This window comes from Chelon labrosus (assembly GCF_963514085.1).
Source record: "Chelon labrosus genome assembly, chromosome: 20".
Lineage (NCBI taxonomy): Eukaryota > Metazoa > Chordata > Actinopteri > Mugiliformes > Mugilidae > Chelon > Chelon labrosus.
In genome coordinates this window covers 14,684,639-14,708,039 of record NC_140353.1, presented here as the reverse complement: position 1 = coordinate 14,708,039, position 23,401 = coordinate 14,684,639, and the positions used below count along the sequence as shown (strand labels likewise).

General features: G+C 46.5%; 2 protein-coding genes across 2 annotated transcripts in view; both read left to right on the top strand.

The window, feature by feature from the left end:
* The first annotated feature begins 88 nt into the window (after window positions 1-88).
* gpx2 (glutathione peroxidase 2) lies at window positions 89-1,433 on the top strand. Its single transcript, XM_084569196.1, has 2 exons — window positions 89-463; window positions 808-1,433. The coding sequence occupies exons 1-2, from the start codon at window positions 242-244 to the stop codon at window positions 1,159-1,161; spliced, it is 576 nt and encodes a 191-aa protein (XP_084425322.1). The 5' UTR covers window positions 89-241; the 3' UTR covers window positions 1,162-1,433.
* A 1,570-nt stretch (window positions 1,434-3,003) lies between these two features.
* LOC311505781 (signal-induced proliferation-associated 1-like protein 1) overlaps window positions 3,004-23,401 on the top strand; it is a 36,148-nt gene continuing 15,750 nt past the window's right edge. The window contains exons 1-5 of the mRNA XM_084569534.1: window positions 3,004-3,354; window positions 19,371-21,063; window positions 21,189-21,319; window positions 22,420-22,608; window positions 22,768-22,942. Coding sequence (XP_084425660.1) covers window positions 19,572-21,063; window positions 21,189-21,319; window positions 22,420-22,608; window positions 22,768-22,942 — 1,987 coding nt within the window. The 5' untranslated portion in view covers window positions 3,004-3,354; window positions 19,371-19,571. The remainder of the gene's footprint in view (window positions 3,355-19,370; window positions 21,064-21,188; window positions 21,320-22,419; window positions 22,609-22,767; window positions 22,943-23,401) is intronic.

Here is a 23,401-nt window from a genome sequence, read left to right as displayed (position 1 = left end):
CTCATTTTAAATGGGATGACACTTTTTTTTTTTTCTAAATCGAGCAAAAATACTTGATGCACCTCACATGCTGTGCTGAACTGATAGGGAGTGTAGTGTGTCAGGCAGAGATCAGCTTCCTGCGAGGCCATTTGACACCCATGAAAGGCAACTTTCTGAGTCAGTCAGGTGACCAAAGGGGTTGGATACAGTCAGGCACAGAGAGCCCGTCTGCCTCCAGTGTGACAGCGCAGGACACGAGATGACGTTCATCGCCAAGACCTTCTACGACCTGAGGGCCACCACGCTGGATGGAGACTCGGTGGACTTCAACGTGTTCAGGGGACGGGTGGTCCTCATAGAGAATGTGGCCTCGCTCTGAGGCACCACCACCCGGGACTACAGCGAGCTCTACCAGCTGCAGAGCAAGTACCCCCATCGGCTGGTGGTCCTGGGTTTTCCCTGTAACCAGTTTGGATACCAGGTGAGTTGAGCAGCACGGGTTCCTGTGGCAGGTTGTTAGGTCAGAAGTCTCTTTATATTGCAAATGGTGATTTTTCCAGATCAGAATCTATTCTGAAATACCACATGGCTTTCTAAAACCGTATCAATCCATTATTTGATCAGACAGGCCACGTTTCATACATTTTCTTCCATGTTTGTTTTATCCACTGAGAATGACTCCTATTATAGCATCCCCCCATACAGTAAATAAAGGAAAATATGATTTTATTGTGAACAAACTGCATCTGTTTTATTAGCTTTAATACTGCTTAGATTTGAAATATCTGAATGAAACTAGTACCATAAAATACCTGTATTTTCCAGGAGAACTGCTCTAATGGTGAGATCCTGAATTCACTGCAGCATGTGCGTCCGGGTGGTGGCTTCACGCCCAACTTCACCATCTTCCAGAAGTGCGACGTCAATGGCACCAACACGCATCCAGTCTTTGCCTATCTGAAAGACAAGCTCCCCTATCCCGACGATGACTCCACTTCCCTCATCCAGGATCCCAAATTTCTGGTTTGGAGTCCCATCAGCAGGACGGACATCTCCTGGAATTTTGAGAAGTTCCTCATCGGGCCGGAGGGAGAGCCCTTTAAGAGATACAGCAAAAAGTTCCCCACCATTGACATAGAGCCTGACATTCAAAGACTGTTAAGATTAACCAAGACCTAAGAATAGCCTTTGTCCTAAATGACTTCTCATCTGTAACTGTCCATGATGTCCTCCACACTTTTAAGCCTTATTACATGAGGGTGATCTTCTGAAACTCTGAGGGGATGTCGCCTGAGGCCTTGTAAGTGCTTAACAGTAGTGGATGAATAAATCCAGTGGATTTTTCAAACTTATTATCAAGAAAAAGAGCATTGGAAATTTGTAGTATTGTTCCAAGTTTAAACACTCACGTCCTGTCCATTTGTTTTTTTGTCCTACGCTTGTGCATCCAGCAGATGGTGCTACTGATTTAATCATGCAAGCACGAAACTTCTGTCATGCATAGATGAGTTAACATCCCCCCCCCCCCACACACACACACACACACACAAAAAAGTTTGCACTTGAATAAAAACCCTAAAAACCAAATTCTCACTGAAGTGTGTCTTTTAATTGAGCCATGTTTAGACTGCAAGCCACCATAATCATGTGTTCCTCTGAAGTACGGTTGACAAAAATAGAGGCTGTCATGTCTGAGACGGCTCCGTGTAGGCATAATAATGAGGCTTGAAATTCAGAAGGAAGGCTGTGAACTTATTTTAAACACGCTTTAAAATAGCTCACAAGCCTTTCTTCGCGATCACGCATCCTCTTTCCTGCTGAGTCCTTTTTTTGTCTGGTGAGATCTCATTCACCGGAGCTAGGTTTTTGTTAAATTTGCTGAGGCCAGCAGCCAATGCAGCTGCATGAATGCTTTACTATCACAGTGACACCTTAAGTCCTAAATCGTGCGTTTAGGAAAGCATCGACCCTGCTGTTGTGTGATAAGCTCTCATAAAGCTTCCTGTGCACATTTTTACATTGTTTGCTGGCCCTGTAGATTAGGACTGGATTTTCTCCACATCCACATTAGCTGATGATGACACAGGCCTGGCAGTGCCCTAATATGTTTGGCAGGTTGCTGAGGCATTAGCGGCGCTCAAGTCACTGACACTTGACAGCTTTTGTTTCCTCTGCACTGTGGAGGCCCCGGTGGTTGTGGCTTTACTTTGTGTCTTTGCATATCACATTTAAATATTGATGCATGAAACCATTTGATTAACATATTTACCCCACAGTGCTTTCTGGTGCGTGTTGATTTGCAAGGAGGGCAATGCCGCCGATTAGGGGAAGCAAATATTGGAAGAGTAACACCGGGGGCCTCCCCTGCACCCTCTGCAGCTCCCTTCTACATACAGCTTGCAGAAAAATATCACAAAAGATCATTTATGTTGGAGAGATTCATCAATCAGTTAAATTTGGGAAGCATAGCTACTGTAAAATAAATAGATGAAAATGATAGGCTAAAACTGTCCAGTCACATATTGGTACACAACTCATGACTTTATTTCTGGATGGTTATGTTTGTTTGTTTGTGTGTTATTGAATAACCTTCACATATGTGTACATCGGCATGAAACATGAGCTGTTTTTAATAACACTGTAAAAGTTAATGTAAAGACAGCTCTAAAAGAGAAGTTCAGAATAATGCAGGAAAACATTGTTTCTACCGTTTATTTAATGTTTTACGTCTTAAACCTCTACTTAGTGCTCTGTGGTTATTGGAAGTAGCATTTAAAATACAATTTAAGCAACATAATGCCGAAACAAGGGAATACTAAGACGTATAAATTTTTTAAAAAGACATGTAAATGAAGCTAAGTAACTTTGGGATGAAAACACTAATGCTTTAGCTGCCTAGCATTAGCTTAAACCGTTTCCAACCTCTGTTTTCGCAGCAGAGTGAGAGCTCTTCGTTTCCTCGCCTCCCTCCAGCCACTACAGGTGAGCGCTGTTGCCACGGCAACGTTTGCTTTGCCCGTGAAGCCTTCTCGCGAGACTCCGGGGCAGAGGGAAAGAGAGGGAGAGGGAGAGAGAGGGGAGGCTGCCTGAATGATCTCATCCCTCCAGCAGCTGCATACCGCAGCGAGGCAAACCCGTAACTTTCTATCAAACTTCCAAGTTGCCTTTCGGAGGAGGACACCGGGACGTTTTCGAGTCTGAAACCCGGAGCCGAGACGTTTCCCGCGGAGGGGGGAGACACACGGAAGAGCGCTGCGTAGTTAGTGTCTCGGACTTAACGGCACCTTGTTGCGAGTTGGAACAAAAGGGAAGGGAAACGGCTTCGTATGGTGTGACATCCAAAAAAAAGAAGAAGAAGAAGGAGCAGGGAAGGTGAGTAGGGGTGGGTGGGGGGGGGGACGTGGCGCTAGCAGTCATGTGCTGGGAGTCGATCGAGACACAAGGTGCCTTGCACACAACATCTGTCGACTGTGTGAGGAGGACAAAGCACATCTTTGTGTGAAAGGTGCAGCGTGAAGCCAGTGCGCAATCAGTGCTAGTGTGTTTTTCTTTTTTTAAACTAATACCAGGGTGGCAGAAACGTATGTTCCCGACTAATGCTGGCAAAAATATGGCAGTCCGCTGCGTCTGTCAAGGACGCTGATACGATTCACAGGTGGCACCGTTCACATACAGGATGTATGCGTCCAGCGTTGCCACATGACAGGGCATCATGTCGCCAGGTGATCCGCTGGTGACACATCAGCCTGGCACTCTGGTTTGTTTACAGTCTGCCTCATTCATCAGGGTGTTATGATGTGTGTCTGCTTGTCACAGCCCTTGCATAATGGCATTATGATGAGACACAGCCTGTTTTTTTAAATGGATGATCAATATGTTAGATATCTACTGTGGTCACATGTGGTTCTGGAGCACATTGCAGTGGCGTGAGAGAAACCAGCCAGGCCCCTGGTGCTGACCTTTCAGTTTCTATTACATGCAAGTACTGTGTGCATATTTACAAAACATTTATCTGCAACAAACCTGTCTCTTGTGTGAAATTAAAGGAATCACAGAGAGAGCTTGAGTCTCACTGTGCGTTGCTGTGCCAGTGCTAACTTGGGCAACTTGGCGTGAGTCAGGTGAATAAAAGGGGAAGCTTTGGAGTCCAACCCTGGTCAAGGATCAAGGATTTTTAGCATTCTTGATAGGCTTAGCTGACCTGCCGTGGCGGGCATGACTGATCACTCAGCCCCACTCCCATTTTCACTGCCGAGTCTGATCTCAGCTTTCCTTCTCGCTGCAGACCCTGGACCGGGAGGTTTTCTTATGGAGAATAAATCTTGTGCAAATGCAGCAGCTTTATATCAGTGTGTGTGCGTGGGGAGGCGAGGGGGGTGGGGTGGGGGGGATAATGCCCGTTCTGTTTTAATCTGCCTGACATTTCATGCGTGGGCCCCGCGTCTCCTCATCTGGGGACGAGTTTGCAGCCAAAGCAGCTTGAGACCCGATATGAGTAACAGAAGGTCGACGAGATCAGCCCAAAGATGTTGGCGACGCTGCTTCTCACGTTCCCCGCCAGTATAAATAGTCCCCCTCCCTTCTCTGTCTTTCTTTCTTTTTCATTATTGAAGGACAGTGTTTCTATTTTCACTTTATGCCTCATGTGTATCTCTCAGCCAACAATTGTTATTGTTCTTCATTTGTAGTTGTCGAACGTGCCCACGCGTTCGCAGGAGGATGCTTCCTGTTGCTAAGTTGGGCTTACGTTTCTATTGTCTCTTGTGCATCGGCCCGAAGGGGAATAGCCTGAGCAAAGATAAAAGGCAACAACAAGAGGAGCGTTGTGCTGCTTTATAATTTGCCACTGTGGAATGTGTGGGCTGCAGTTCTGCTAAGTGGCTATCATAAAATGCTTAAATGAACGGTTTACATCATATGATGAATAATGGCACCATTATTATTATTATTATTATTATTATTATTTCACGCTCAATTTCTAGGTCTCTTTTCATACTGATGTTTCTTCTTTACCTTCACAGACTTTATAATTTCTACCACTTGTTGACCTCACTTTTAAATCATTTCCAGCCCCAACTGACAGGCTGCTGTGAAGTTCGTGCCCTCTCGCTGCCCGTTAGTGGCGACAAACCAAACAGACCTTGAGATTCGGCCCTCAGTGATCGGGCGTACCAACATAGCTAGGGTCAGCCACAAGGTTAATTTCTTCATCTTTCTCTTCCTCGACAGACACCCAGCTGACTCACATATTCCGTATAGTTTTGACACATCATTCAGTAACAGCCTGACATGTGTTTTTCAGGAAAGGGGAAGTTTTAATGTGACTTATTATTAGTCAGAAGTCAAATGACTCGACGGTAATAGGGCCTCCGGTTGTTCGGCGTCTTTTCACTGAGAGGGTTGATGAGTTTGACTGTGATGAGGTGTGACTGCGGGTCCGCGTTTCCTGCCTGCTAAACTGTTGGAATGCTGTGTCTTTGTCTGGGTCGGACGGTCCACTGTACACCAGGCCGGCGGATGAAAGCTGAGGGCTCGGAAGCTACAATGGCGGTGATGTAATCCCCCCTTTTCAGAGCGCTGTCACAGAGTGAATAGCAGACAAAGGGGAAAAAAAAAATCCCCTGCTCTTCACCCCCACCTGCCACGAAGTTCGGGGAGTTTCGACCTCGCAAAAAAATGCGCAGCAACTCGGACGCTGCAATTATCTGGGTGGGAGGTTCTGTAGAGGTTACTGACACTGGGAGGTGGGCGTGCACCGATTGTGAAAGTCTGGGCCGATACCGATGTTTAAAATACCAATCGGGCTGATAAGCAGATGCCGATACTCGTGTTTTTTGTCATTTATCTCCTTCTTGTGCCAGGGAAATGCATTGCTGTATTTCAGCCATTCATTTGCACACAAATCCAACCATACACATTGATGAGACAACCCTCATTCACACAAATGGAAGCCTTTTTCGCTATGTACTTACATAGCCCAAGAGAAAATGTATTAAAATACAAATAGTTAATGCAAAGGTTGTCTGCGTCAGATCCCAAATAACCACCAAAACATTCATCTATTATGTCTTCGAAGATTTTCAGTCATCCAGGTTTTGGTATATCTAAAACTAAGCACATCTCTGGTTGCTTCAGTTCTCAAACCCCTTTTCTCGGAACTGAAGAAGCCGCTTGGATGAGTGGTGAAACATCTCCAGGAAAACCTTCATCCATTATCTGTAGCCGCTCGCCTTGTTGACTGTCACGGTGGGCTGGGCAGGTCGCCGGTTCATTGTGGGGCAAACACAGACAGTCGTAAAACCATTCACATCCACGGCCTCTTTAGGTTCACCGATTAACTTTGCATGTATGTCTCTGGACTGAAGGAGGAAGCCAGAGCACCCAGAGAAAACACAACCCTAGCCCTAACCCTAATCCTAGCCCTAGCCCTAGCCCTAACCTTCACCTTCCTGCCCACGTAACAATTAGCCATAGAAAGATTGATGCAACACAACAGATCACGATCAGACATTGCCGTTACCATTGAACGACCGATAAATCTGCGTACGTCTACAGGGAGCTGAGCATTGGCACAGGTGCAAAGCGCTGCTGTTGGCTGTGCCAGACGGATCGTCGAGTCTTGATTTGGTGGTCGTCTGTGAACTAAAGCAACCTCTGTGCGACTGCTTTTTGTCATCCCGCTTCCAGCTCTTAGGCCTAAACCAAAAGCCACAGTCATGCCGAGATCAGACACTGTGTAATTCCCCTTTTCTGCTCCCGTCAAACCCCACGCATGCTGAAAATAGTAGGACATGGGACAGGGATCGGAAAACGGAGATGAAAAAGAGTAATTGGCTAACTACCGCTTAGTTAAAAAAAAGAAAGTAAGAGAAGTGGATGGGGGGGCGCGCGGGGGGGGAACTTTCCGCAATGAAACCTGGGATTCTGATGATGATGATGTGTTGCTGCAGGCCGTCTCCGCCGCCGTACAGCGATGACGTGCTCGCCGTTGCCTCTACATGTCTGCCAGTTGCTACTCTTGTCTCTGCGCTTGGCCCTGCGCACTCTCCCTGGGACGGATTACAGAACTCGGAGAACAATCAAAACATCAAGCCGAGTTTGCTGGCCTGTGCCTCATGCAGAGCTTATAGAGAGCAGCTTTGGAAAAATAATTCCACATACAAGAAAAAAAAAAAAGAGAGAGAAAGAAACGCAGAGGTTTTGCCGTCGTCCCCTCCTGCGGACGGAAATCTGAGAAGCAGGCAGGAATGCGCGAGGGCTTGGCTTTGGCTGATCGCAAAACAGATCTCGAAGCGTAGACAGGTCTGTTCAGCTTGTCCTCATTCCTGTTAACGCTTACAACTGTTTTCCTTGCTCTCCGGAGCCGCTCTAACCGTGCGATGTGTAGTAAAGCTGGAATGCAGGCACAGCGACGCGTGAGGGTTTTCCTCTGAGCACTATTTCAAAGCAATCAGCTTGAAGTTAATAGTGAAAGCGTTCTCTACAGTTTGTGTCGTGCATTGTTTTCCGCACAGAAACTAAAAAACAAACACATCCCTCTTCATATTGCCCCCAAATTCCACATCCTCTGCTTTGGAAACCCGGGAATCCATTTCCACTCTGCGAGTTCCTGCTTCGCCTCTTAGTAAAGATCACAGGCAAGAATGAGACCACTGTGCACCACATTCAGAGGACTTTTTAAACAAACAGAAGTCTCAGGTGGACTCGGTGCAGGGAAACTCACCTTTCAAGTCGCCTATCAGTGCATTATTATAGAAATAACAATTTTTATTTGAGAGTAAGGAGTGCGTGCGACGCGTAACAGTGCACTGTCTGTTCAATTGGGCCACTTTTTGGTCCTTTTTCCATGTTGCTCCAGGTGCAAAGGGCAGATACAGCCAGCCAATAACAAACATGGCTGCTGTCCCAGCCTTTCCTCTCTTGCTGCCTGTTTCCTGTGTATTTCATTGATGTATTCCTGGATGCCGGACCTAGATTTGCGACACAGGGAAAGTGAATGGCATCCTGTAAATATGAAAAGCTGGGCTTGAATAATAGATGCATATAAATGCTCTTGAATATTTTACTTTCTGCCGCTTTCAAGTTTTTTAAGGATTCTGTGTGTGGTTCGTGGTTATTGGGTACGTATGCATGGGCGCTAGTGTTTGGCTAATAAGCAGAATAGCCCAATCGTAAGATGAATGCCTCATGTTACTCATGACCCAAACGGTCGGGTCCATTGGATTGAGAGTTGGTGGTGTTAACCTTTGATTTTCTGTTGATTTGTTCAATAGGAATAAAACAGCGCCTGATAACCATGATCAGATTGTTTCACTGTGGTTGGAATGAATACATTTTTACTGCGCGTGCGGTAAACATCAGGTAGCTTGTACATCTTGGTCATATTCTTCCATTGAAAGAAGTCAGTGTTGTGAATAAAGTTGGTGGGGAAAACTAGTCCCTCTGTTATATTTACAGCATATTCAATGCCGCACGGCAGGCAGGCGGTTGTTATTACTATATTTTATTTTTAGTGTTCATGCAGACAGTTTAGTTGGAACCTCGGATCAGAAGCATTTCCAAATCTAGCCTCTGTTAGTGCTGGGAAGAGGTACGGAGCCGTTGTTGCCAGGCTTGTGTTTACATGTTCCTCATACTTGACTTGAATGCTGATTAGGAGGAAGTCACCAGTGGCTGTTTGTTACTCGAGAGAACACCCGCACCTTTGCACACTGCAGCTGGCTTTTCCCGGGGTTTTCACCTCCTGCGTCGTCCTCAGCCCTAGACGGCTCGATCGGGTGTTTAAATGTCCAGACCGTGGGAAGGAAACACGGTGGAAAAGAGGGGTTCAACTTGCACGCTGTCCTCTTTCCTCTCCTCTGTGACTTGTGGGGATGCAAAGTCCTGATTATTGCCAGCTGGGGGGAGGCACACAATTACCGGGACAACTGCCTGATTAACAAAGCAGATGTTAATTTGCTTGCGCTCTGCTGTCGGATATTTCGGCGTTAATGTTCAAGCGAAACAGAAGTACTGAAAAAAAAAACTGCAGCCGTTTGAAATGAGAGGTGGATTGCTTGGGACTGGCTCGAGACTAAGCTAAACCACAGTTGCAGGGTTGGCAGGCTGGCTGGCTGGCTGGCTGGAGCGTTCCAGTATAGTGCAGTGCAGCACAAGGCAGCTGCAGCATGCCGTGCAGGTTTGCACTGGGATTCTGTGGCCGACTGTGATTTAGCAGGGCACCACTGTTGTGCAACGCTGGCTGACTTATCCAAATGACTCTGTATGAATTGATTAACTCTGCGGCCTGACTGTTTATAATTGGACTGGAAGTGCGCTCGGCTATGCCCTGGACACGTGCCAGAATCAATGACTGGAAAGGGCTTAGAACTTTGTTACTGTGTTGTTGTTGGGCTTGGAGTCCTCACTAAGCCTTTTCAATTGCGTAACGTTTTTAGAAACTGACAAATAATGCTGAGGCAACACCTGAGGTTACCAGTGTGGCCTAAGTTTGGAAACTAGTGCGGCTTCTAAGCTACTGGGGGGGCGACACGGTCGGTCAGGCATCTCCCGAGACATGGCAGAGAATTCCTTGAGGGTTTTCTGAAGGGATAATTAGAAAGCCTTCCTTTGTTGCCCCCCTCACCTCCTTCGCTCAGAGCTTCTGCGCTGTCCCCGCACTGAAGCCCATTCTGCTTCCTTGTTAAAATGCTTACCTGGCAAGGGCTGATCCTTGTTTTTCTCCTCCCCGCAAAAGGGCTAATTACAAAAATGTGCACAATTAATGTCTGGTGGCAGCGCAGGAGGCATTCAGCCAACGTGAGGGGGTATTAATCAAGCTTTCACCTTGACTCTGGCATTCCGGGATGGCTGGCGGCGTTTTTTGACTGCTTCTCTGTCTGCTAAGGACCCTGTTGTTTCCTAGCAGCACTCTCGCAGCGCTCCTCCGTCTCGCGGCAGTCTGTAGGGAATCCATACAGCTAAAATGCATCCATCTGTGTAATATAATGAGTTTATGCGCTTTACCTTGATTGCTGCAGAGATATACTTACGGGCCAAGCAGCTGTTGATCGATTGAAAGATCAGTTTGACTGATGAAAATGAACTCCAGAGGATGTGCCGAGCAACTTATGATAGATTTGATTACATTCTCTGCGGGCCTTTTAAAATCGCCTGTGGTCAGTGCTGCCGCCGCCGCCGCCGCTGCTGCAGTGGAGCTCGTGTTTCACATGTTTGCTCAGCAAGGTCTCGGCCCTTTCCCAAACTGTTTAATCAAAACCATCGCAACTGCTCCTCTTTCACAACAACACTTCACCACAACATGTCCAGACAACCCCGTCACAATGAAGAACAATCCTGGGTGTCATTCCCAAAGCATATCTTAAGACGCAATTTTAGTGAGTCTGTGAGTTCCTGTTGTGGCTTTCAAGTTCTTCGAGAGCTATCCATTTCTTTGTCGCCGACAGTGTTTTCATTCTTCTTTCCCCGTCAGGCTGTTATCTGATCTGGGCATTCAGTTAATGTGTCTATGTTTTAGCAACAAGATACGCTGTTGTTGTTTTTATCGCGCTCTTACATACTGTTGTTTCTTTTTTTTTCCTTTGAAGACTTGAGTGTTTCAGAGTTTTGCGATGGGTCTCTTTATTGTGGTAAGGCGCGGGCGGTCTGATCGGGACTCTTTCTCCGTAGCCCCCTGTGGTTCGGCTTGTTTGCTAGCTGTGCAATCAGGCAGAGGATGTGAGGGGACAGGGCAGTGGATGACTTCCAAACATTGCGCGCATCTGTCACATCGACACCTCCGCTGTGAGAATCTGTCAGGCTGCTGTCGACTGACCTTGCTGCTAATACGCAGTTGTCTCCCTCTTGACCCTGTCATCCTAAACCCACCGCGCTTATATACTGCGCAGACATGCTCATTAATACCATCTCTTTCGTTTCCTGCGGTTGGATGTGAAGTAGGTCCTAATGCCTTAATAAAATGTGGACCTTAAAGCTCACAAGCCAAGATGACTGAGAAGCAAGGACCTGGCGTCACCACCAAGCCAAGTTTATGCCCTTTTAAAGCTGTGCTCCTTTCACCTGAAACAACCAAAGTCGGATCGAACCGATCGAGCAACATTACCGTCCTCAGAGCCCTAAGCTCTCATTAGCAGGGCTGAAAATTTTAGCATTGATTAGTTTTTTTTTCCAATAGGAACAATGATGCCGCATGACTGGTGTTCCAATAAAGATTTGTGCGAGTCATGTATCCTTTGTGCAAGCATTTTTTAGGAATAGAATCGACCGCCTACATTGTGTTTTCACTGCGAGTAGCCACGAGGTCAAACGGCAACGGTGGCCCGTGCCCAGCTCGGAGTGACGTTGGCGGGGTGACCGGTACTGACTGATGGGGCACACACACGCACAGCATGGTTCCCTGGCAAGAACTGTGTGTGACCACTGGATGCCCTCGTCCTTGATCAGCCAGCGGTGTATGCTACACACTGAAACATCTCATCTCCGGCATCACCCTTTGCGCAATCAAACTATCGTGGACTAATTATCCTTTTGATTGACCCACTGTAGTTCAAACTTGTGCATCACCAAACCTCTGCAGCTGCTGCTTCTGATGATGTGACTTTGATCCAGCGGAGCAGTCGAAATGAATTTGTGCATGCTAGATGCATAAGACGTGCTCTGATTTGCTGTCGGGTGCCCGTCATCTGAGAATCAAGTAATAGCAGGCTTGGAAGTGTTTGTCAGACCCCCTTGGCTGAGCACCATCCCCCGTCTTCTGGCACGTGGAGAGGCTGAATTATAGACGGCGAGCACGCAGACTAGTCACTCAGCCCTCCTCCTTGCATCAACACTGTTAATTATACTGCAGCTACTCTCCCACCATCGCATTTTAATCCTCATGTGATGGAAACTGCCTCATCCCTGCACATGCACTTGAGTGGCGAGGAGAGGCGAGCGTTTGTTCGGCAACAAATGGGTCCGTTGCTTCTCAGATGTTTAGCCGGGGCATTTACATTTCTGGGGGATAGAAGAAACATGGTGCCCCCGTAAACACCTCCCCACGGCCCAGCCCACACAGCTCTGTTTAACAAGGCACAACTGCTGGGAAATGCTCTCATTGCCTGTCCCGGTTGCTCAGTTCAACCAGGCAACAAAAAAAAGCTGTCACAAATAACGGCCGCAAAATGTGGAGATTAAATGTAATTGTAGTGAAAGTACGGTTGTTAAATTGAAGTGCATTCCTGGGAATGTAGGTGGGAGTCCCCCTGCTGCCTCTCATACGGTAGTAAGAATAAGCAAGCAAGACTTTCGAAGAGCCAGGGGTTAGTTTTGAAATCAAAAGCCTTTTCGCTTTTACATCACAGGGGAAACTTTCCCATATAAATCACACGTCTTTTTCGCTTGGAGGAAATGGTGCAGAACATGGCTGGGAAAAGGTACGCCGTCTGGCAGCGCGCCTACACGGAGCCGGATGGAGGCGAGATTGTCAAAATAAATTCCTCAAGGTATACCTTGAAGCTTCAGTGTTAGTTATCTAATTTCAAAGCATGTTGTTGATTTTCCTGATGTGTTATTACTGCTTGCGGCCAAGGACGCTGATTATTCTGTATTCAGAACCTAAGCAGCAAAAACACACTTTCAGGTTACTATATTAACAAACAGAAATAGAAAATTGCTTAAGCTGCATCTGCTGTCTTTGTCTTCTCGCGTTTGTGCGGGAATGTACAGTAAATGAATAATTAATCACAGTATAACCTAGTAATAAAACAATAATACCATAATTAAAATATGACCTGGGTGCCTTTGTCAGTTGTTGGATGGACATATCCAGTAGCCGCCCTCAGTTGACCTGCAGATGAGTGTAGGAGTAGACAGAGTGAACTTTGGGTTTTGTCATGCTACCAATTGTGCCAAGGTTTCCTGCAGTTATCTTTGTGGTTCAACAACATTTATACTGTAGTGCCACTCGAAAAACACAAATCCCGTTGCGTTGCTGACCAGGGAACCTGCTCATAATCAACCCACAGGATGTTTGACTCCTTTACTCCTGACTGTTTTAACAGGCACATCCACCACGCCTTCACTGCACACTTCTACTGTTATTACTACTAATTCTTTTACCAGTGCAAACTCATACTTTCCCCTTTACTACTAGACTCTACAAGTATTTCTTAAACAGACATCTTCATGATCTTATGACTGAGACCTGTCGATGTCGAAAGCACATATTTACGCAGTTTTAATGAAAACTATTGAGGTAACAGGCAAGGAAGCTGATGCACACGAGCCTTTATTTACTACGCCGCTCCACTAGTGTAGTGGCTCCTCGTACAGAAGGCTGATCAGTCTTGCCAAGCTCATTGAAACTATTCAAATGTGTACCTTGTCCCCAGGACCGCAAGCAAACCAACCAAACCGCAACAGGAAATTAACCACTTTGTTGTGTGCAGGACGGCAGCTGCGGCTTAAAACGACTGTCCCGTCAGAGCAGATGTATGTAAATCGCGTTCTCATCAGGCAACAACATCACAATCCCTCACTGACGTCCCACCTGTCAGAGCGGCCCTACTGTCTACAAAGAAATAAATCAGAGTCTCTGAAGCACCAGTAACTGGAATTTTGATTTTGAAATGTTTTATTTTTTTCAATATGACCACTTTGTTTATTTGCGTGCACTTGTTCATTTACATAAAGAAGAAAGGTTGAAACTGAATCCATACGCAGTGTAAATAGCGTAGTTACCCACTGGTTTGTGGGCTACCATTTGAAACCTCAAATTTGGAAATTTTGCATGTTGCCGTCTTGGTTTTCTTGAGCCAGAAGTGACCATATTTGGACAAGAGGGTGGAGCTGGAGAGGAGCTAAAGGTGGATCTGATTGAGAATCTGAGGAGATTAGGAATGACTATAAACTCATCAGGAAAATGTTTACTGAGGGAACAAGTCATGTGAGATGAAAGTTCATTCATTCACTCAGGCTTGTTTTGTGCAACCAATTGACTTGTCCACCCGCTGGCCTATAGATAGATGGCAGTTTTCTGCATTGGCCACACGTTTCTGTACCAGAGGCTGCATATTTTAAGAGATTAATGACATGCATATTAACCATAACTTTCTACATAATCTTTTCATATATAAGATTTTTAAGAAAAGTGTGTTCTCAGTTTTCTAGAAATAACATCTCAGGCTGTTACGTGACAGAAGACTGCTGTTTTGGAGGAAACAAAAAGCGCCTTGGTTTCAAAAATAAGTATTATGAATCGTAATGAGATCCCAGGGATCGTTCTCATGAGCCAAATCAGCCGTGTTGTGTCTGTCATTTTTTGTGGAACTTGTTTTATTTTGAGGGTTACTTTTGTTGGTGCACGCGCGCGTGTGTGTGTGTGTGCGTGCGTGTTGTCTCTGCCTGTACCTGTCTATGTGCATCATAAGCTAATGGAGTCCCCGGGTTGGAGGCAGCCAGAGAGGTCAGGGGGAGGGAAAGTGCAGCCTTGAGCAGACCTCCGCTTTTAAACCTCAGCTCCCGAACGCTGCAGTTCGGCAGCTCGGCGGCCACCTCATTAGAATTTTTTACATTCTTCTGCAGGCGACCGCACACTGCTTCTTTTCCATCGCTCCGTATAACTCCTGCTTTAAAAAGATTATATCCAGACCTTTACAATAATGTCTAACACGAGGCAGTAAACCAACTTGAACTCCGTCTTTGTTAAATTTATGAACCATAAAGTTGTGAAATAACTACAAAACTTTGGTTACAGCATAGCATACTTTAAATGCATCAAATATCATCCAGCCTACGAGTGGGGACTGTTTTGACAGGTTATCATCAGCTTTCGGGACTGAAGTATGGTAATTCTGCTTTAGTCTGGATAAGTGGACCACCTAAGCTGTTAGCAGTGCAATTATCTTTTTTTTTTTTAAAGCTAAATGACCCTCTAAGAGTCGGACAAAGGCGTTCATTGTCAGACCTGTGGCCCACCCAAATAATTGGAAATGGCGATGGATTTAGCATTGCTAACCATAAACTATGTCAAGTGTTTCAAGTGTCTATTTATTCTGCCGTGTCTCCCACGTGAAACCCCGGTGGAACGGATAAGGAGAGAGGAAGGATCGAGGACACCCTGCTGGAGATAATGGGAATGAATACATTCTGGCGGCCCTCCAGAAATGTCCCCTCGTTTGAGGCTGTGAGTGAAATTCACTTTGCCAGTGGTTAGCCATGCCCGTTACTCAGTGAACTGTGCTGCAGTGATAGCGGGAGGCCCAGCGATGGGGCGGCAGCGGCACATCACAGGACAAAGGCTGTGATAAATGTCGATACACTGCCACCGGTTTTTGAAGTTCCTCAACTCCACGTGGTGTTTGCATTGCGTGTGTGGTCAGCTGAGCAATTCATCAGTCCAGTCCTCACGTCGCTGTAGTACTCTGTTTATTTAGAGCTGGCATCAAAGCTCTCAGTAGGAGCTGACTGCAAGGACAGAACGCACGCGCTTTAAAAAGTGTTTTATAACAGACTATCACCCTTCCAGTCAGTGTTGCACTTCTCTTCTGCGGTATCTGCCCGAACATGCCCTAGTTCTCCTCAACCCTCACGCACACGTTCATCATTTCCTCTGCTGAAATTGGTGGAATTCCAGGACCTCGGCTCTCGGCTGGATGGCGCTTGCGTCGTTTGTCTGCCAGCAGGCCTGCCTGTTTTTCCCCTGAAGGGGTCAGGTTTTCAGGTTTGCTCAATCAGGCGGGCAGGTTTGTGCCCGATTCTCAGCCTGATGTAGAAAAAAGGGGAAAGGGAGGCAGGGGAAAAAATAGGAGCGAGGATTTTTCAGAGATGCTTTGTTGCTTCCTGTGCATCTGCTGTCATTATGGGTGGTTATACCTCAGTGATTGTGCAAAAGACCTCAGTTTACCACTCACTCCTGCTTGACAAGAAGCTTACTCATTGTGGAAGGGTTGGTTTGGCTCTAGTGTTTACTCCTTCTTTTATATATTTTTCCCAGAAGTAAAGTTTTATCTGTTTTTCTGCCAGTTAATATGCGTTACAGCTGTGAGTCAGTGGATTACAAAACAACAAATTCATCTTCAGCACAGACAGTTTTCACTTGTTTTAGGGTTTCTTGATATTTTTCTGTCCCTTTGAGTCAGTCTTCTATTTTCCTCTGCTCATCACAAATGTACACTATTCTGTTTCCCTTATTTCCAAATTCTGGTTCGGTCTTTGCCTCATCTCTATCTCTCCATCTCATTTAATTCATTTGGCTCGGGCCTCATGTACGCAGCTACAGCGAGGTTCCTGTGCCAGGCAATTTTCAAAGACTCCACTGTGTTGGAGAGGGGCCCCGGTGTTGCCCAAGCCAGGACAGTGGGACCTTTGTGTCTGGTGCCCAACAGCCCAGTCAGCCCTTAGAGCAGGAAAAGATTAGGAGACGGGGTGAGCCAGTGGTCTAAATGGTAGGGTGCCTGTTTGAAAGCCAATGGTGTCAGGCAAACAGCCCCTTAGCCCCATTCAAGCACGCAGTAATTACAAGCTTGTAGGGCAATCCTTCGGCTCTTTTGTCTCGGCTTTGGAAACACTTCCCCAGTGTTCTGAAACTTCATTCCCTCTCTGTTTGAGGAATACTCTTTCAACTCCAGCGTGGTGTCCTTTCTCCCAGGGAAACAAACTAGCCAAGCGAGCCCAGAAAAGGGGACTCCCCTCCAGGAGACCCAGACTGTTGAAAACAAGCTAAGCCGAGCTTTAGTGATGACTCAGGAAAGGCTCAGTCCCTGGGTTCATGTTTCTGATGCGCCGTGTGATTCAGCTTCCTGCTGACTGATTGTTGAGTGTCTTCCCCTTTTAATACCATGTAGTTTGTGTTTATGCTGTGTCTCAGGATAGCGCCAGGCCTGCCGTCTGATTCGACTTTAACACATAGAGTCTTGATGGTGACACATTACTGCTTTCCAGAGGTGTGTTGTGAAACGAACACCCCTTCGTCTGCGTCACTACCACTGTTTTGACAGGCTTTACGGCTCATCTGGAAGGTCAAAGCCCCGATTATAGGAAGTTAACCTAATTTCTTCAACAAGCCGAAGATGTTTGGACATTTTGCACCACTTCGTTGAATAAAACTCGGTAAAGGCTGGTAGGATGGGCTGGGAGAACACTGTGTTACATTGTGGCTCTTTCGTTTTTATCCTTCTGTCTCCCTGCTTTCAGCCTGACTCTCTCTGTTCCAAACAAGAAATACACTCACTCTCACAATGCCATCGTTTTCCTTTTAATCTGACAAGGCTGTGTAGCCAGCCCTCTGTCTTCGCGTCCATCAGCATGGTGATTAGAGGCCAGTTTTCTGGGACGTACGTGCGCACGTGTGCCGGTCCTATTCATCCGTGTGTCCCCGTGGACCCAGCGCCCTGGGACTGGACCTGCAGTTTAACTCACATTCCCTGACTATTTTTTACCCTCATTCACGTCAAAGGAAGAGGGTGTTAGTAGGACACAGATGAGTCCTCCTTTTATTAAAATTAATTAACGAGTTTTTCATTAATCTGCTCCAGACGCTTAATCTGCCGCCGTGCCCCAAAGAACCGGTGCCCGTAAATTTGTGTGCGTCGCACTAAGTCCTTCTTGTGTGACAGACGGAAGATCACAGTGGAGTCAAATTCTTTCATCTTACTTGAACTTTTTCCGGCTGAAGATTTCAAAAGATATTTGAAGGTTACAAAATGTGATGAAATCTTGGTGGCCTTGTGAGTGAAGGCTGGTATCTTCCAACCAGGAAACTATGCCAGTTTCATTTGATAAGAAAGATCTTACTTTGATCGATTGATTATCAGTGCTGTAAGGATTTTGGGCTCCACATGCAACCTTTTACAACACGTTTGTTGTTTGCTCAGCTGGTTTGGGGTTTTGAAAGTTAAAATTTTTCACAACAAATGATCATTCTGACAAACCGTTGACACAGCATCTGCAATTCTTACTGCAACATTCAATGCTGCTTGTTTTTGTCCAGTATTGGCATAGTAGAAGCACACTCTGCGGCGCTGTATGTGCAGGTTTTAGAGCTGTGTTGTCAGAAAACACTCTTCCATGTTTGAAGTATGGGTAACTGGAGACGATTTGCCGCAGGCATTCTGAAAGCTGAATCATCTGGAGAGCTTTGAGATTTTACACTTTCACTCTTTGCCTGACTTGTAAATTGATGTTGATACATCAAACAAACGGCGTTTTCTAGGGAACATCTGACCTTCGGTCGACTGTTCCACTGCGGCAGTTTTGGTGGTCACATAGAACTAATTCATCGCTCCCAGGCAGAATGTAGTTTGTTTATGTAAATGAAAATGACATGAAAGTCTTCTTTCTACTAAGAAGTGCAGTAGTCTCGGCATAAAGCTGATCCTGATGTCTTCATGTGGTGTGAAGGTGGCTATGCTGTGGACCCGTCACAGTGCGCGCGTTGCTGGTGGCTAATGTGATCACATCCACAGCCAGGCAGGGCCAAGTGAGAGTGGAGCCTTAATCTCCGCCACTGTCTCACTGCCAAATTGGCCCAATTTGTCAGGCAGAGGATCATCATCCACTTTTCAGATGACTTTCAAAGGGCCCCTTTGCTTTTTGATGTGTGGCTCGGCATATTTGATCTCGACAACGGCAGCACAGCAATACGAATCTCTAATGTTTGGCTAGCGAAATGGCACGCGAGGAGACGACAGATGAAGAGTCAGTGACAGAGCAGGGTTTAGAGGCATGGCAGCTGAAACGATTGAAGTTCATTGATAGATGTAGAAGATTGTTCTCTCACTCATGTGTAATCTTGATTTATTAAACTGCCATCAAGGCCATATTCTATTTGGTTCACATATTAGGGAAAATGCATCTTCTTTTTTTCAAGGAAAAAAAATGACATACATTGTTAACTTCGTTTTTTTAACTTGGCCGAGTTTCCATGTTTCCCCTCGATGCTTATGCCGAAATTGGTTTGAAAAGTAGGGTTCCTTATCTGGAATTGAACACGTCAGTGACTTTTCACTGGCTCATAAAAAGCTGTCAGAGGAATAAAAAATCCATTTGCATTCTGTTCTGCAGGCACGAGATGCCTTTGCATATTTTCTTACAAAAGTTGCTCTCTTCATGAAGGACATCCTAAAATTGCACTATTATTCCACTGTTGACAAACTGTAGCCAAGATGTGGTGTTGATATGTATTAAATTAAAAAGAATTTCCCCAGTGGTACAAGTAAAGTGCAAATTTGTTCTCCCACACCAAAATCAAATACCACAAGTTAACAGTTTAAGACCTGCTACTCAGATTGGTTTGAATTATTTTCTCTCTTATTTATTACAGGGAACACTTTGCAAGCCATGAGGAAGATGAATTTGCGATTACCTGATCCTTAGATAGATGTACTAATGGATTTCTCTTTTCTTTCCAGGGCTTTGCGTTGAAAATGCCAAAAGGTAGCACTGTTGAAACAGAGGAAGCAGTATGCAGTCTTGAGTTCTGAAGAGGTGGGCTTGCCTTTTCACTTGCTGATCCAGACAATCAAATTGCTCATGAGGTCAGGGAGCAGCATCCCATCCTGGAGGCAGCCATGCCCACCTGCTAAGTGCCTTTAGCCTTTGGCACTGGTGTCATGACCAGCGTGAAGCGCCCACCCATGGAGCGCACTGTTGGGGGTTCCGTCCCCGCCACTGATGAGTTTTACACTCGCCACCTCCGTATGGTCAATGGAGGGGTTGTACCGACCCGCACGGACAATGTCCATGCCACTGTGAGCACAGGAGTGCCTAAAATGGGTGTACGGGCTCGGGTGGCTGACTGGCCCCCAAGGAAAGACATTACAGGGCCTCTATGGCACCCATCTGCAGACCCTGAGAACTCTGGTGTGCCCTCTGCTGGCAAAAGTCACATTAAGTTAGGCCCCATTATGAGCGCTCAGGACTCCTCAATGCTGCGTAACATCCAGAATACTTTGAAGAATCGAACCCAGGCCCATGCTAACAATTACAGCCCTGATACCCGTTATCTGTCCCCAGGAGACTACAGAGGTCCTACTCACAGGAACCCAAGGCAGAGACGTGTCCGTCAGCGCAGCAACAGTGACATGACTATTAGTGAAATGGAATGCAGTGGAGACAGTGGAGAGGACTGGGGTCCGCCTTCAGGATCCAAATTGTCTCCTCTTCAACCCAAATATGGCAGCACCTCCTCGATAGATCAGCACGGTGTAGCTGAAGAGAGCTTTTTTGATATGCTTAAGGAGTATCAAGGGAACAAAGTTGACCAGCGTAGCCCTGCTCCAGAGAAACTGGAGGACATGCTGAATGTCAGGCCTAAGCAGGCCGTTCCTGATGTTCAGGAGGATGTCACCGACGGCCAGCTTCCTAAAGCCAAGGACAGAGATAAGCCTCCAAAGAGACGTACTAAGTCTGAGACGGGGGGTGAATCTATATTCCGTAAACTTCGCAACGTGCGAGGTGAGTTGGACTCCCCCAGAGCAGGGTCTGACGTAGAGGACAGCCGGACAGAGGACTTGGGCCCCCCTCTCAAGCCATGGGTGTGTCAGAAAGGCTTTGCACACTATGATGTTCAGAGCCTGCTCTTTGACCTCAACGAAGTTATTCAGTCACGGCAGACTGCAGGCAAGAGGAAAAACACCACCACCGGGGCTTCTGCTGCTGCTGTGGCCTCGGCTACTTCCACTCTGTCATCCACCCATAGCCTGCCTTACAGCTCCCCTAGTGGCAGCCAGGAAGAGCTCAGTTCGAGGGACAGTCCTAGCCTGGACGCAGGGGATGAACAGAGCAATGAAATGCTTCTAAGCTGCCCTTGCTTTCGCAACGAGATTGGTGCTGATGGCAATGGGAGGCACAGATTAGGAGCAGGTGGAGCTGGGCACCCTGGGCTCGTGGGAGGTGGAGCAGGCAACAGTGGTTCAGGGACCCTGAGTGGGGAAGGTAACTTGTATGAAACATCTGTGAGCACACACTGCACCAATGCGGGAGTAGCAGTTCTTGAGGGACCAAAGGAAGGCCCTAGCACACTCAGTGAAAAGGGCAAACAGTACATTGTGGAACATGTCGACCTGGGAGCCTACTACTACAGGAAGTTCTTCTACCTTAGAGGTGAGGTGCCTTTATCTGCTAGAATTGCTCATCAGCATATGAGTGGGCCTGTTGTTTAAGGCGGTATTGTTCAATATATCTGAACAGATGTTTTTTAATTGTGTTACCTCCCTCCCCTGCCTCAGAGCACTGGAACTACTTTGGGATCGACGAGGGGCTGGGTCCGGTGGCGGTGAGCTTGCGGAGAGAGAAGCTGGAGGACGACAAGGAGCATGGCCAGCAGTATAACTACCGCCTCATCTTCAGAACCAGCGAGGTCTGACATACTGTCGTATCACGCCCACAACCTCAGCCTCAGCACATCACACATCACACAGTCTGTTATTATTTTTACATTCACCAATTTGGGAAACAGCCTGGGGAATGTTTTTCCTTGGCCTTTGTACTGTTGTATTATTGTATCCGTCTTGCCATATAGAACGTGTTTATAGCTCAATTGCTATCATGCATCCGGTACCAGGAAGACCAGTTCAAGGTAAAACCAGTCTCGGGCCTCTTTTCTTGTTATGCAACCAGCCCCTGGGCTGTTCAGCTGTCTCCCAGTATCAGCAGTGTGTGAAGAAACTTCAGGAAGTAGACTCATCCTCTGGCTCCAGGGCTTGTCAACAACCTAAAAGCACTGTGGAGAGAGCTATACTTCCCTGTTGCAGTAAAAATAGACAGTGCATTATTGGCTCCCACTTTTTTTTTTTTTTCTTTTTTTTTTTTTGCTTGGTTCGGGATATTGGGTTTTAAAGCTTTAAAGTATTTAATATTTGGGTTATTCTTATATGGGCATTCCCAGACAGGCTAAAGGGCTCTTCCTGAGGCTGTTTGTTGTGGATTGAAGCAGGACAGGTGCATGTGATTAAACCCCCACACTTTAGACTTAAGTACCTAAGCACCCCCGCCCCTCATCCTACCTTCCAAACATAGTGAACACAAGTCCATTGTAAACCCAAGGCCAGCACAGCCACAAGCTTGCGCGAGGGAGAAAGTCTCTGTCCGTTCCAGCTGCTTATGATAGCTGGATGATTGAGCTCAGTCTCAGAACCCAGCACAATGCACACTTTGTGTACGCAGAATGCTTGCACAAGCCCTCCCACCTCGTCTTCAGTTCAACTTTCTAGTTACCCAAAACTGTGAGTCATAATTTTCAGCAACTCTAAGTGTAGAATAAGAGGCCGCTATTACTTTATGAACCACCACAGCTTGTGTGTTTATTCTTATTGTGTCACGGAAGGCATGTTTTTGCTATCGGTGTGTTTCATCTCCGAGAGAAAGTTCAAAGCACGTCCAAAATTCCTGAGATGCATTCCTTCCCTTCTCACACTCCTCATTGTAATCTCTTCTTCCTCTCCGCCTCCGTCCTTCCAGTTGACAACGCTTCGAGGTTCTATACTGGAGGATGCAGTGCCTTCCACCTCAAAGCACGGCACCACTCGAGGGTTGCCCATTAAAGAGGTACTGGAGTGCATTCTGCCTGAGCTGGATCTGTCCTGCCTCAGACTGGCCCTCAACACACCCAAAGTCACAGAGCAGCTGATGAAACTGGATGAACAAGGGGTAGGAGGATAGCTCAGCTTTCCAAAGCATTCAAATTTTCCAGAAGGTTCAGAAATGCGTGCATGTGTTTGTTTGTACAGAGAAGGAATTTGTATTTTCCATGCTCCTGTAAGCTACTAAGAGGTTTCATATTGTATCCGTGTCTTCTCTGGTCCCCAGCTGAGTTTTCAGGTGAAGGTGGGGGTGATGTACTGCAGAGCGGGTCAGTGCACAGAGGAGGAAATGTACAACAACGAGACGGCCGGCCCCGCCCTGGAAGAGTTCCTCCAACTGCTGGGGGAGAAAGTTCGCCTCAAGGGCTTCACCAAGTACAGAGCCCAGCTGGACACCAAAAGTAACGGCTCTCAAACACACCCACACATGACTCACACGCAGCAATCACAGAGTTTGCGCTTTTATTCATGCATGACCTAGATTGTGGCGCGTCTTTGAAGGCACTAATCACTGGTGCTGATTTTATGCATGGCCTGAACACATATGAGACTGTACGGTAGAGATAATGTCTATTTTGCTGCTCAGTCCACTGCCATTGGTAGAATTTAGTAGTTAAAGCTCAAGGACATTTCTTGAATTACAGCCAAGCTATGCCCTTGACCTTGGTAGAATTCAGTGGTTAAAGGTCAAGGACATAGCTTGGCTATAATTCAAGAAACGCTAATTAAAAATTTCACATGTCTAATGGGAGTCCATGCTCTTCACTTGCTGTCTCTCGATGTAAACAAGGAAACGCTGTCTCCATTTCCTCCGGTAGTCCAGCACAAGCTCATTCGTTTTTGCTGAGACTGGACCTCAG